Source organism: Mustela nigripes, chromosome X, assembly GCF_022355385.1.
Source record: "Mustela nigripes isolate SB6536 chromosome X, MUSNIG.SB6536, whole genome shotgun sequence".
NCBI classification, from domain to species: Eukaryota; Metazoa; Chordata; class Mammalia; order Carnivora; family Mustelidae; genus Mustela; species Mustela nigripes.
Window position 1 is genome coordinate 54,350,376 of NC_081575.1, and position 16,112 is coordinate 54,366,487.

At 35.5% G+C, this 16,112-nt stretch overlaps 1 protein-coding gene across 1 annotated transcript in view; it reads right to left on the reverse strand.

Moving 5' to 3' along the window:
• Nucleotides 1-195: 195 nt before the first annotated feature.
• DACH2 (dachshund family transcription factor 2) overlaps nucleotides 196-16,112 on the reverse strand; it is an 848,671-nt gene continuing 832,754 nt past the window's right edge. Inside the window, 2 exon segments of the mRNA XM_059385214.1 lie at nucleotides 196-400; nucleotides 4,192-4,246. Coding sequence (XP_059241197.1) covers nucleotides 196-400; nucleotides 4,192-4,246 — 260 coding nt within the window.

Genomic DNA, 16,112 nt, shown 5'->3' on the forward strand with positions numbered 1-16,112 from the left:
GCTATTCGAGGTCTTTTCTGGTTCCATATAAATTTTAGAATTATTTGATCATTTCCCTCCAAAAAAGATATGGAAATTAGATATACTGTTCTCTGCAACATAGGATAAAGAGACCACATGATAGCAAGTAGGAAAGACATACACAGTCACACATACACACACACACACACACACACAATGCAAAAACACTCCCGTTCAATGCATACAATAGGAAAATGTCTGATGAGACAGGCTCTTTTCCAGGAGGAGCAAGGAGTTGACACCAGGGATCTGCATGGGTAAGACAAGACGCAGAAAGTCCAGCTTGGAAGACCAGTAGGGACTGGTGTCCAGGGGCCCCAAAATGTTGTAGGAAACAAGGATTCTCCTCTTCGAGGGTTCACATGAGTTCTCAGTTGCCCTGAGACCCAGCAAAAAAAAAAAAAAATTAGCAGTTTGAAAATTGTCTACACATATGTGAGGGTGATCATTCGCTGATCTGGGAGCAGGGGAAAACAAAATACCCACAGAGACAAGGCAGGGGGTGGCAAGGAAACAAAATTTAGAGTTTTCAGATGTGTCTAAATTTGTCACTCTCAACTTAGATTCATAGGCTAATATATGCAAGCCACATAGCAACCACAAATCACAATCTTATAGTAAATACACAGGCACAAAATTAGAATGGAATCTAAATATAACACTAAAAAATTTCATAAAATCACAAAAGATAAATAAGAAACAGAGAACTACAAAAACAGCCAGAAAATGATGAACAAGACAGCAATAAGTACAGATCCATCAGTAATTACTTTAAAAGTAAATGGACAAAATTCTCCAATCAAAAGAAAGTGTGGTTGAATGGATTAAAAAAAAAAGACATATAAGGGGCACCTGGGTGCTCAGTGGGTTAAAGCCTCTGCCTTCGGCTCAGGTCATGATCCCAGGGTCCTGGGATCGAGCCCCGTATTGGGCTTTCTGCTCGGCGGGGAGCCTGCTTCCTCCTCTCTCTGCTTGCCTCTGCCTGCTTGTGATTTCTGTCTGTCAAATAAATAAATAAAATCTTAAAAAAAAAAAAGACATATGCATATACTGCCTACAACTGACTCACCTCATATCCAAGGGCACATACAGATCAAAAGTAAGGGGATGGAAAAATATACTCCATGCAAAAGGAAACAAAAATAAAGCTTAGATAGCTATAATCGTATAAGAGAAAATAGAATTTAAAAGAAAGAAGGTAGGGGCACTGGGTGGCTGACTTGGTTAAGCATCTGCTTTCAACTCAGACCATGATCTTGGGGTCCTAGGATCAAACCCCATGTCAGGCTTCTTGCTCTATGGAGAGTCTGCTTCTCCATCTCCCTCTGTCCTTGCCTCATGCTCTCTCTCATTCCCTCTCTCTCAAATAAATAAAATGTTTAAAAATAAATAAAGTCTGTAATAAAAGGAAAAATTGGATCAATCCATCAAGAAGATATTTATAAATCACATAATAACTTAGAAGGACTAAGATCTATAAAGCAAAGAGTAACAGACATGAAGGAAAAACTTGACAATAATACAATTATAATAGGGGATTTAAATACCCCACTTAAAACAATAGATAGATCATCCAAACAGAAAATCAATAAGAAAACATCAGTCTTAAATAACACATTAGACCAGACAGACTTAATAGATATATACAGAACATTCCATCTAAAAGCAAAATATACATTCTTCTCAAGTTCACATGAAACTTTATCCAGGATAGGATAGGCCACAAAACAAGTCTCAATAAATTCAAGGAGACTGAAATCATATCAAGCATTTTTTCTAATCACAATGGTATGAAACTAGAAATCAATTTCAAGAAGAGTGTAAAAGCTGCAAATATATGGAAATTAAACTTCATATTACCAAACAACTACTATGTCATGGAGTAATCATAGGAGAAATTTAAGAAAAAATACCTATAGACAAATGAAAACTGAAATAGGACATGCAGTAGAATGCAGTAAAAGTGGTTCTAAGAGGAAAGTTAATTGTGATGGAGACCTCCTCAAGGAATAAGAGTAATTTCAAATTAGCAACTTAATTTTACATTTAAAACGAACTAGAAAAGAGAAAAAATCCAAACTTCATATAAGGAATAAATGAAACAAGATGGGATCAGGAGGGAGACAAATCATAAGAGACTATTAATCCCCCAAAACAAACTGAGGGTTGCTAGGGGTGGGGGTGTAGGGAGAGGGTGGTTGGGTTATGGACATTGGCAAGCGTATGTGCTATGATAAGTGCTGTGAAATGTGTAAGCCTGATGATTCACAGATCTGTAACTCTGGAGCAAATAATACATTATATGTTAATAAAAATATTTTAAAAATAAAGAATAAAATAATTAAAATCATAGTGGAAATACATAAAATAAATATGAAAATACTAATAGAAAAGATTGATAAAACCAAGAGCTAATTCTTTGAAAAGATAAAACTGGAAAACATTTAGCTAGACTCAGCAAGAAAAAAAAAAAAAGAGGGCTCAAGTAAAATCATAAGTGTAAAGGGAGAAAAAAATGATACCAAAGAAATTTAAAAAAAAAATACTATAAATAAATAATTATATGCCAACAAATTGGATAGCCTAGTGAAATGGATAAATTCCTAGACTCTTACACTCTTGCAAGCCTGACCCAGGAAGAAATAGATCTAAATGGAAAGATTAGTAAGGATAATGAATCACTAATAAAAAGCCTTCCAACATTAAAGTATCAAACACCAGGGTGCCTGGGTGGCTCAGTCAGTTAAGTGTCTGACCAGCTAAGGTCACGATCTCAGGATCCTGGGATTGAGACACCACCACTCCCAACCCAGGCAGGCTGCACACTCAGCAGGAGTCTCTTTGTATTCTCCTTCTCGCTCTCTTCTCCTTCCTCTCTCCCACTCTTGCACATAGTATCTTACTCAATGTGAAAAGCTGTAAGTTTTTCTTCTAAAAGCAGGAATAAGACAAGGGTACCCAATTTATTCAACATGGTATTAGAAGTCCTAGCCACAGCAATTAGGCAAGAAAAATAAATAAAAGACATCCAAAAAAGAAATGGAAGAAGTAAAACTTTCACTACTTGCAAATGACATACTATATATAGAATACCCAAAGGACTCCACAAAGAAACTATTAGAACTAATGATTGAAGTAAATAAAGTTGCAAAATACAAACTCAATACAAAAAATCTATTGCACTTCTTTAAAGTTATTATATAAATTCCAATTAGTTAACACACAGTGTAATATTAATTTCAGGTGTACCTGAAATTTAGTGATTTAGTGATTTAGTGATTCAGCAATTCCACCACTGGGTATCTATGTGAAGAAATGAAAACACTACTTCAAAAAATGTATGTACATACACCCAACATGTATTGCAGCATTATTTACAAAAGCCAAGATATGGGAATAGCTGGTGTCCATCAATGGCTAAACAGATAAAGATGTAAGGCATATGTGAATGCACACAAACACACACACACACACTGGAATAAAATTAGCCATGAAAAAGATTAAATGATTTCTGTTTGCAACAGCAAGGAGCAACCTTGAGGGCATTTAAGTGAAATAAATCAGATAAAGAAATAAATACTGTGTGATTTCACATGTATGTGGAATCTAAGAAACAAAAGAAATAACAAAACAAAATAAAACCCAGAATCATAGATTAAAAAAAAAAAGACTGGTGGTTGGCAAAAGGAAAGAAGATAGGCGTATTGGAAAGTGGCTGAAGGGAATTAAGAAGTACAAACTTCCACTTATAAAATAAGTAAGTCATCAGATATAATTACAGCATTGTGAATATAGTATATAATATTGTATAAATTGTATAAGGTGACAAATGGTTACTACGCTTATTGTGTTGAACATTCCACAATTTATACAAATGTCAAATCACTGCTATACATCTGAAACTAATGTAATATTGTATGTCAATTATACACAATTTAAAAAATAAAAGGGCATTACAGGGATATATTTCCTGCTGATTGTGCTCAGCAGGAAGTCTACTCATGAGCCACTCCAGGAATGCCACATTCAAGGATCCCCTTATCAGTACAGAGGTACCCCCCCAATACCTTAAGTGCAAATCCCCCATCTCTCCCACCCATGGATGGCTGCTGGTGTGTGCTCCTTAATGTAGCATAAAAGCAAGCTCCAGCCAACAGGAAATGTACTCACAAAACATCCGAGTCTCTAGGCAAGGGAGAAGCTGCAAACTTGAGCTGTAGAACACCTTTTGGAAAACAAAAGAGATGTTTCCAATAGACAGCCTAGTGAGTTTTAAGAACCATAAAAGACAGAAAAGTTTAAGAATTCTTCCACAATAGGGAGGAAAAAGAGTGGAACAGGTATATGGATACCTAGGCTGAGGAAAAAAACAACTAATAACAATACTAATGAGAAAAATATCCTATCTGAAGATAAGTAACAAATATTTAAGGAAGTGTTTACTACTTCAAAAGTGAAAACAGCAAAACAAAACTACAAGGAACATGAAAAATTAAAGAAACATGTCACCACCAAAAGATAGTAATTCAATAACCAAGCTCCCTGGCATGGAAGACTGAGTTCTATCTGGTAAAGAATTCAAAATAGCTGTTGTTATGAAATACAGGTAGCTACAGGTAAAATCAGAAAGACAATGGAGTGAAATCATGATATTAGATATTTACCAAAAAAGAACAAAGCATATATTCTGGATCTGAAAAACAATGAATGATATTAAAAATGCAACCGAGAGCATCTGCAGTAGAGTAAGGCAAACTGAAGACAGACAAATAAGTTAAAGAATAGGACTTTGAAATAACTCAGAGGAGAGCAACAATAGCAATAAAGAGTGAAAAGGAGTGAAGAAAACTTACATGATATATGGAACTCTATCAGACAAACCAATATTTAGGAAAATAGGGGATCCAGAAGAAGAGATGGGGATGGAAGCAGAAATTTCATTTGAAGAAATAATAACCCAGAAATTCTCAAAACTGGGGAGAGAACTGGACATCCAATTTCATTGAGCTAAAAGATCACTCTATTAGGTGTAAAAAGACATTCTCTAAGACACATTATAATGAAACTGTCAAAATTCAAAGATAAAGGGAAACTAACAGCAGCCAGGAGTCAGGGGGAAAAAAAGATTTTAACCTACAAAGGAACCTCCACTAGGCTATCAGTGGATTTTTCAGCAGAAACCTCATAGGCTCGGAGAGAGTAGAGTCACATAATCAAAGTGTTGAAAGGAAAAAAACAAAACAAAACAACACTAGTCAAGAAAACTCTGTGTACTTAAGTTATCCTTCAGATATGAAAGAGAAAAAACACTACTAGAAAATCAAAAGCTGAGGGAGTTCATCACCATTAGCACTGCCTTGTGAGAAATTTTAAAAATTCTCTAGACTGAAATTTTTAAAAATGCTATTTAGTGTCATGAAAATATACAACACATTGATAAAGGTAAATTTACAGTTAGATAACTAATTCTGTAAGAGGAGAGGGTGTTAACTACTTAACTGTAGTAAAAAGTGGAAAAGAGTATTAGTTAACAAACATACAATATAAAAAGAGGTAAATGATGACATCAAAAAATATAAAAGGGGGTGTAAAAGAATGAAGTTTTGTAGGCAAAGTGAAGCTCATATCAACTTGAAATAGACTATTTTGTCTACACGGTATCTTATGGAAGCCTCATGGTAATCACAAAGCAAAAACCTGGAGTAGATGACCAAAAGGTAAAGAAAAGAAGAGCAAACCACCACAAAATCACCAATTTACAAAGATAGGCAGAAAAAAGGGGGCCAAAAGAAATAAATAAAATTTGTAAGCAGCAGCAAAAATAGGACAGCATTAAGTCCTTACATACCACTAATAACTCTAAGGTACAGTGTCTGAGTTAACCAACATCGCAGAGAGGCTGGACAGATTAAAAGTAAGACACAACTATGGGCTGCCTACAAGAGAATCACCTCAGCTTTTGGGATGTAGATAGGCTCAAAGTACAGAAGTAGAAACCAAAAAAGAGGCTGGCTATAGTTATATTAGACAAATATACTATAAACCAATAATGGTAACAAAAGACAAAGTTATTATATAATAAAGGGGTTAAAAGCAGTCTTAAGGAAGTACATATCAATATACGTCTACCTCAAGAAAAAAAATCACAAGTACACAACCTAATATTACATATAAAAGTGCTAGAAAAAGAACAACAATCGAAGCCTAAAGCCAGCAGAAAGAGGGAAATAATAAAGATCAAAGCAGTAAAAAATGATATAGAAATGAAAAAAAGAGGGTGCCTGGGTGGCTCAGTTGGCTAAGCACCTGCCTTGGGCTCAGGTCATGGTCCCAGGGTCCTTGGATCCAGCTCTTCATTGGGATCCCTGCTCTGAAGGGAACCTGCTTCTCCCTCTCCCACTGTCTGCCACTTCCCTGCTTGTGCTCTCTCTGTGTCTTTATATGTCAAATGAATAATTTTGTTTAAAAAATGAAATAAAAAAACAATAGAACAGATATATGAAACCAGGAGCTGGCTCTCTGAAAAAATAAAATTGGTAAAATCCTAGCCAGACTTATCAAAAAAGAAAAGAGAAAGGACACAGATATCACAAATGAGAGAGGAGAAATAACAACCATAGCAATACAAATGATTATAAGAGAATATTACTAAAAACTGTATGTCAACAAATTAGACAATCGAAAGAAATGAATAAATTCCTAGAAAATATAAACTACCAAAACTAAAAAAGGAAGATACAGTTGTCTTTTGATTTTGTTAACTGTTTCCTTTGATGTGCAAAAGCTTTTGATCTTGATGAAATCCCAGTAGTTCATTTTTTCCCCTGCTTCCCTTGCCTTTTGCGTTGTTCCTAGGAAGATGTTGCTGCGGCAGAGGTCGAAGAGGTTGCTGCCCGTGTTCTCCTCAAGGATTTTGATTTTGTATTTGTGGAAGTCAAAATCAGCTTAAACTGGAATGTATGTTAAGGTGTTTAAGACATTCAATCATTCTTTCACACGTAATACAGTAAACATTAAAAGAATGGGCATTGCGTGTTAGGTGCAGTGCTAAGTGCTCAATAAAAGCATGAATTCAGGGTGCCTGGGAAGCTCAGTTTGTTAAGTGTCTGCCTTCCACTCAGGTCATGATCCCAGAGTCCTGGGATGGAGCTCTAAATTGGGCTTCCTGCTCAGCAGGGAGCCTGCTTCTCCCTCTCCCTCTGCTTTTTCTCCCAGCTTGTGCTCACTTTCTCTTATGCTCTCTGTCTCTTTCTCTCAAATAAATAAATAACATCTTAAAAACACAAACTGGGGTTTTGAAGGGGCTGGGGTTGGGAGGTTGGGGGAACCAGGTGGTGGGTATTAGATAGGGCACAGATTGCATGGAGCACTGGGTGTGGTGCAAAAACAATGAATACTGTTACGCTGAAAAGAAATAATTTTTTTTTTAAATCTTAAAAATACACATAGTAAAACAATAAAAATTTATGCTAATAATTTGAATTTTTTCATAGAATAGCAAATGAGAAAAAAAAACATGTCAGGATATGAGAGAGACCATGGAATGCAGGAAAATCCTTCATATGTACTTTATTGGCACCTCCTTCCTGCTTTTTGAACAAGAAGTTATGCATTTTTATCTTTCACTTGGCCCCCCAAATTATGTAGCTAGCTGTTGGTGTTGATTGTTTTAAACAGAGAGAACATAAGATGTAAGAAAATGGAGACATTAAATACTGTGTCTTGCTTAAGCTGCTGGGTGCATGTTTTGTATCTGAGGTATGAATTGAGGAGGAAGAATAAACTTTTGTGTGCCATTCTCAATTAAGGAGGAGGCACTGAAGGATTAAGGCTAATAATAGCATGGCCCAAATAAAATCTTGGAAGGATCTCTCTAGGTTTATGATGGAATGGAGTCTAATACTTGAAAGACAAGTCAGAATCTGAAACCCTCCAAATAGGAGACAATAGGGGTCTGAACTAATATGGTGGCAATTTGGAAAGGAAATGACTTTGAAGGTTATTTCTGAAAGAGAACTGACTGTATTTGATGTCTGATTAGACGTTGGTAATAAAGAAAATGAAAGATTCAGGAGATCTCTGAAGTATCAGTTTTGAGACACCCATGATATTTATTTCTTTAAAAAAATGATTTTACTGAAAGGAGCATGTTTGAAAGAAAAGATGGAAGTTTTTGTTTTGAATATATTTCATGTCCTTTATATGTTATGATAAAATGGATATATCCAGAAGACACTTGGAAATATTTGTGCTCAGTAAGACAATATTTGCTACTTCAACAATAATTTTGAATTATCTGGTTCTCTAATTTTTGGACATTCATATTCTTCAGAAGTAGCCTCTAATTCTAGAAATAAGGCAGTCTGAGAACGTAAATGTTTATTCACAAACTCCCTGGACTAAAATCACAGAATGTATTCTTCTAAGTGCTGATGTAAAAACATTCTTACTAACATTTAACCAGCTTCGGTATCTTTCCTTGAGACCCATGTCACTCATGAAACATCTATTAGAGAGAGAGTTCTGAAATGCATCAAGGATATATAATGAAGAAAATACAGGAAAGTATATTCCCTTAGAAACATGTTGAGTAATTATTAAGTGAAATGATGTATGCAAAGACAATATCTAGATGGTTTAATCACTAGATGGTTTTAATTACTGAAGATAAAACTAGTCATTCCTAATAACCAAGAGAATAAAAAACATTTCTTCCCTTCTCATAGTTGCAAATGTCTTAAGAATTAAAGATGGGTGGCTTAACCTTGGTGAGATGTTTGAGCCCCTGAGGCACTGGACATTTTTAGGTGCTTCAAATACCCTCAAGCCCTATAGACTATGGAGAGAACATATTGTATGTGGGGCCATTTCTAATTTTTGAGAAATAGTGGATCACAGAAAAAGGAAAATAAATAATAAAGTAGAACCATTGGTGCTTTAGAAGTCCCAGCTATCAGGGTTTTGGTGGCTTAGTTGGTTAAACACCTGACTTCAGTTTAGGTTATGATCCCAGGGTCTTGAGACTGAGTTTCACACTGGGATCCCTGTTCAGTGGGGAGTCTGCTTCTCTCTCTACCCTTCCCCCTACTTGTGTTCTCTCTCTATTTATTTCTCTCTCTCGTAAATAAATAATCTTTAAAAATTTATAAAAAATAAAATTCCCTGCTACCTATCAAACCTAACAATCTTGTCCATGGGAAAAAAATGACCTCATTATGAGTTCCATAATAACCCTAAAGGATATACCAACCAGGGCATCCTTACAACCAGGATATGAAATTATTTCAATATATGGAATTATTTCATTTCCATTTCAGTGTATTGAGTATGCTTGATCTTATCCAAAAGGCCCAGAAGCAATCCATTTCAGTGTATTGAATGATGAGCATATAATAACCAGGGTATCCTTAGTAGCAAGATATGGAATTATTTCATCCCCATTTTAGTGTATTGAGTGATGAGAGCAAGGAGTTTCATGGGGCTGTGAATGTTGTAGAAGTTTTGACTTTGACATTAGCCTGGACAAGGAAGTGTATGTGGCAGAACATGGGTGAGGGTTCAGTGGGAGCAAGCCCTCTCAGGTAGCAGAAAAGCCTTCATCTAAAAGTAGCAAAAGGAGTGAAACTGGGTGGTAGGAAAGAAGTTGAGGCAAAGTTGAAACCATAGTTCATATATAAAGGATGATCCTTTGTTATGTCATTTAGCATTCAAGGATTACCTAAAGGTGAAAGAATTAAGTTAACTGAGTCTTCAGTTGGAATGTTTTATTTCAAATGAAACTTTTTATGGCAAATAATTTTATTGATCTTTGTATAAGCCTCTCTCTCTCTCTCTCTCTCTATATATATATATATATATATATATATAAACCTTGCTAAGAATATTTTCTTCATACTGATCAACCCACAGAATAACGCACATTTTCTTAAGATTTCAAATATCTATAAAAATTGGTGGCAAGTGTGCCATCCCTAATTATAAGAAAACTGCTTTTAAATTAGAGGAAAATGCAAAAGTGTTATTTTATGACATGTAACTATCTCTTTTCCTGTACCATCTCCATTAAATCCATCCCACACTCCTCTCAGATTAATTTCTCAAATTGGTTCCTGTTATGTGCTTATTGCTACATATTATATACTTTTTAGCATAAAATTAACTGTGAATATGATGGGCTTAATTTGTTTCAAAAAAAGCTGTCCAAAGATGAAGAAATATCCTCCCGTCATAACATAATGAATTACCATGATGTGGTCTGAAAAGTTCTTTAGTTGTGTTTAACCACATTTGCATTATTGTAGTGCATCCTGTTCACCACAGCTCTCTCATTCAAATAGGTAAGGGAAGAGGCTCCTGGATGGCTCATTTTGTTGAGCATCTGATTTAGGCTTAAGTCATGATCTTGGGGTCCCCTTGGGGGAACTCCTTGTCCCTCTCCCTCTTCCTCCCCTCCCTCTCCTACTCTAAACCCCCTCCTTTATCCCTCCCCTGCCCCTCATGATTCTCCTGTGCACACTGTCTCTCAAATAAATAAATAAAATCTTTAAAAAAATAAAATTTTAAAAATAGGTAAGGCAAATTGCTGGTGGGGCATGAATCAATTCCAGATATTTTAATAAACATCCCTGGAAATCCTAGACAACCTTACTATTAGTAAATCAATACATTTGCTTTCCTGAAATTTCTGTCTCCCATATTTCTAATGTATCAGAACTTAAAATATGGTCTCAGGTCTGTATTCTCAGCTCTATTATCATTTAGTTTAAAACTAAAAATTTTACAGAAAGATTGCAATGTCACTGAGATAAGACAAAAAAAAGGGAACTCTCACAAGGACAGTATGAGGTCAAGAGAGGGGACTTGGTTTAAAACGTTAAAGAGCTGAGCTTCAGAATTATCATCAACATCTAGGCATTTTATATATGAAATTACTTCCACCCTCTCCAATGATAGTTAATTACCTTTTACCTAGCTTTCTTTTATATCTCATAATTTAGCTATTCATATTACTCAAGATACAATTGAATCATGTGAAATTTTAAAACTGTTCCAATTGGATTTCAATAACTTATTGAGAAAGAAAAGCAGATGTGTTTTGTGTGTATATACAGTGTGTGTATATATGAATGAACATGAGTGCAAACAGGAATGAAACCATGTTGATTCATTTTACATTACCTGTAACACCTGATAGATTGCTACCATTTTTAATGAGGAATCACTTATCTGTGTGTATGATTGGGGCAAGTTTTTTTGTATAGAGTTCAAATTCAAGTGAACAAAATTTGGTTTACTATCAGTTTTACTTTCCTAATAATAAAAGCTGTCCAACAAAAGAAGTGGCTTCTTGGCATTATAATTGTTCAAATCCTAACTATGTGCCTAACTTTGAGATATCAGGTTATTGATGGTCTTCAAAGATCCCCCCACCTACCCATTAATCTAAGATTCTAAGTTATTTTTGGATCATCATCCACAAAGACAATTTCCCAGAGTAAGAAGGCACAATGTTGGTGTTTGTTGGTAGAAGGAAGCTTTCATGACCAAATCTCTTAGCAATCATTTATACATGTATCATTTGGAAAGAGTGACAATTTGATCTCCAAAAATGTTAGGTAGTTTGAAAAATATGGGGAGACACTTAGACTAGAACTATAATTAGAGATGAAGGTCCTACAATTAAGTCTGGAGGTAGGAACAGTTGTGTTCCCCCACCACTACTACATAAGCAGTGAACTTGAGGTCAGAGTCCCTGAAGTTTGTATGCAGCTATTCCAGCTCCTCTCACCAGTCTAAGGATGAATGTAAATTACACAATCTCCAAAAAGAGGGGAATGATGTAACACTGATCCTCCCAACCCTAGAAGATAGGTTATACATAAGAAACAATTGATATACAATGAAACTACTGCCCTGCAATGAAGGAATTCCTGTCTTGTGCCAAATCTTTTATCAAGGCTAAGGTTCTTATTTTGTTGGAGGGGGGAAGTAGTGGTGAGGAGGAAGTTGTCGAAGGGTGGTCAAATGGCAAGCAATCCCATCCCCAGCAAGCAATCCTACTCTTCAACTCTGAAGGTGCAGAATAGGCTTCAATCCCAGTATTTTCCTCTCCCATTTTACCCAGATGGGCCAATGAGGTGAGTTTCAAACAATCAAAAGATTCCTAGTTTCTTCTACTTCCTAAGAAATCACAGATATCCACCAGTCTCAGAATCCAATTGTCCCAACAATGCTAAGCCAGTGTGCATAACTACTACCAGATGAAGTTAAACCATAGACAGTATTTGGCATCTGGAGTCCTGAGAGTTGGGCATCAAAAGGCACAGGCTTCCTCTGGTCATTACACTATGCTTTGAATAATTCAACACTGCATATCATGTAATTGGTTATTTGGTACACTTCTTATTGTGTTATGGTGTGAGGTCATACTACGAGAGCAGGCCTGCTTAGTTAACAAAAAAACCATAGGGATCGTTCTCCTCTAGGGCAGAGAAAGAGCTTAAAGTCTTCTCAGGACTCTTAAAACTTCTATAAATAAGGATGGTGAGGAGGTGATGGTGAGAGGAAATTTCTGGAAGTGAGCAACATGGTTCCAAATTAGAAGACCTAAAGTCTATGGTGAGCCAGCTGTGGAACACAACACACCTTGTATAAGACAGGGTGAGGCATAGAAGTGACAATGTGTAGGAATAAGTTAGAAGTTCTTTGGTGAACCAGATTTTAGATGGACTCAAGGATTTTAGTTGGAATAGATCAAAGAAAGAGTGAAGATATTTTAGATAAACTAGGGCAGAGCCATAGTTTTGGTTTTAGTTTCTCACTGGGCTTTTTTAAAAATCTGGCCTTGGGTTTTCATTAGGTTACAATGAATATCTGGATGTACAGAAATCTTTGGGCCAGAAAAGATGTCCTTTCAACTTTCTTGATCTCTACTAAAGGTGTTTCTCAAGAAGAAACTTTTTAGAAATAACAGATGTTCAGAAACAATTTTCTAGTTTTTGATTCACCACAATCTGTTTCCCAGTGCAACCCTTCCATTTAAAAGCAAGTTTGCTAAGCACACACAGCCAGGAAAAGGCAATCTGGTGTGATTTAATAGAATAACTGAGGGCAAGAATATTGGACTGTCTAAACAAGTAAACTGAAATAAGATATATGTTCATATTTGTTTGGAAATAACTAAACCAGAGGAAGCTTTGCAAATACTGGCCTAGTTCCTGAATTTTGATTTGTACTATGACTTTACTTCAATGACCACAGTTGGCAATTTGAAAATAAAAACTCAGTGACAAGTGACAAAGTCAAAATGCTTTTATTTATGCTGAAGTTTAGCAAGTACATATTTAACAAAGAGGGTGTACTTTAACTTAATATATGGCAGAACAGAGAAACAATACATATGTTTCCAGGCTCTAACACACTACTGCATTTTTTTTCCTTAAAAGACAAAAAGCCAAGCTGAGGTGAGCATAGAAGAGCATCACATATGGTAAGGTTACTTTACCCATTAGGATTGAGCTCATATTCTTAAACTGATCAATCAAATGCAAGGATAAAGTTTACATCATTGCATTTAAACTGTACACATGTTCCTATTTTAATGTAATATGGACTGCATAGATGATTCATTAAACAAAGCTTTGTTGATAAACACATTGAAATAATTCCATATTGAATAGTTTCAGAGATAAACTGGAATCTCAAGCATCTTCATTCATGTAAAGCCAGCGAGGACCTTTCAGGCTGAATAAGACTGTTGTGCCATTGCTAAACAGTAATAGTTATCTCCTTCAAAAAAAAGAAAACAAGATAGTTCTTTGAGGAATAATTCTGATATGTGCTTAAAAATATTGAACTTCATTTTTTTAAAGATTTATTTTATTTATTTGACAGAGAGAGAGAGATCACAAGTAGGCAGGCAGGCAGGCAGAGAGAGAGGCAGAAGCAGGCTCCCTGCTGAGCAGAGAGCCCAACATGGGGCTCGATCCCAGGACCCTGAGATCATGACCTGAGCTGAAGGCAGAGGCTTAACCCACCGAGTCACCCAGGCACCCGAACTTCTGTTTTCAAGAACCTAAATGATCTGATATAACGGGCTTGATTTAGTATTGGTAAAATTTAAGAATTTCTTAACACTTCTATAGTTATTGTGTCAGTTTTCAAAGATCTTTCCGGCTTTTTGCTGCAGCATATGTTCTTCCCACAGCACTGAAGACCTTGAAGACTGATAAGACTGATTTCATAAAATGTGATGTCTACAGTTATCCATATTACTTTTGCTTTTTGTACATATGATATGTTCAAGATCCCTATGACTTACCACAAAAAGAAGAAAAGAATGTCTGGTTATCATCTAAGGTAATGATAGCTTTGTGCATTTAGAATCCCCCCCTCAATTAACCCTGAGACTGTGTATACTGTGTGAAAGCATACTAGTTCTGAGTATCAGTTTAACCATGTGTTTGGTGAAGCTTAAATGTTGGCAATCTTTTTAAATGTTGGCAATGAAAGGAATCCATACCATCCACATTTGATTGTGTGGATAAGATTTATATTTGGAAAAAATTTCAAAAAGAAATCCTACCTCTTTTTGTCTAACCTTGCTCTTTTCCATAGCCATGGCTTATGACCTGAGTCTCTATCCAGCTACCTTAAAAAATTTGCCTTTGGTCACAAAAGAAGAACTAGGAAAAAAAGTGTGGATATACAAATCTAACACCTATGCTCAAGAAACAAAGTCTGTGTTTGTGAGTCAAATGTATCAACTTCACACATAAAGGAGAGTACATTATCATTGCTGGACTGATATGCCTAGTTTAAAATATTAATTCAGTCTGGTCAAAATTTAGCATTGTCAAGAGGAAAATATACATTTCTTAAGCCTTGTGTATAAAATCTTTAATATATTTATTCTTTCTCAGTAGAGGTATTATGCTGAGTCAATGGAATGTTCTTGATAACACTTTAGAATGAAAAATAAAGATATGGTAAAGTAATAGAAGAACAAAAGTCTGTGTTTTCAGATGACCTAGAGGGTCAAATTTCATTAGAGGGCAACCAGTTATTTTGCCAAAAAGCCTATGGATTCACTTGAAGTTTACCTAGGACTAGAAGAAAAAATGTTTGAATTTGGGGGGACTGTTTAGTAGTCTGTCACCCCAGCAAATTGCTCTGATTTCTTTGTGACGTCTAAGAATAGTCATTCTGATAAAATTCACCAGATAGTTGCTCACTTTTCCAGTCTATCTCATCTTCTGCATACACATCCAAAATGTCAATGGAAAACTCTTCAGCATCAAATGGAAAACAAGATTGAATTTTATACAATGTAGCTAACGATTAAATCATGCAATATAAATTGTGAACATTACAAACTTGAAAGCAATAGCAAAACAAAATAATATCTTATAAAAAAGGTCCACAAGCACAATAAGAAATGAAAAATACAGTCACCATTTGCCCTTTAGAAAAGTTGTTTCTGAAAAATCACCCTTCTTTATTATGTTTAATAACTGCCTTCAAAATAAAAAGTCAAACATATCTGCCCACACCCTTAATTAAATGTACCGGGTTACAAGACCTATCAGAAGGTGTTTCCATAGCAGCTCAAAAATCCAAAGAAAAACTAGGCTAACAAGAAGAAGACAGCATTAATATGAATCAATTTTTTCTACCCAGAATACAGTAAATTAAGATTTTACAGTAGTAAACATTTTTCTCCTAATTTAGAGGATAGTAGCAAAATAGACTCTTGTGCAGCATGCTCTATAATGTTGACATAGATTCTGTAACTGTTTTACATATACCAGTACTGAGTGATCATAAGGAAGGAGCCAATATTAACCTGCTAATTGACACTGATTCTTGGAGCAATCTCAATGTTTGCCACATTTCAATTTCAAAATGCATTTCAGCTGTAATATGAGTGATTTATCATTTAGTAGTAGCTGTCAAAGTAAACTCCTAGATAAAACAAAAACATCTGGAACCATAAATGGAGGAGAGCAGTAGCTGAATTTCAATCCAAACTAAGCATGCTCACTTCATTAGGAACAGAAAACAGCTAATTAGTAATTAAATGTTTCATGTTT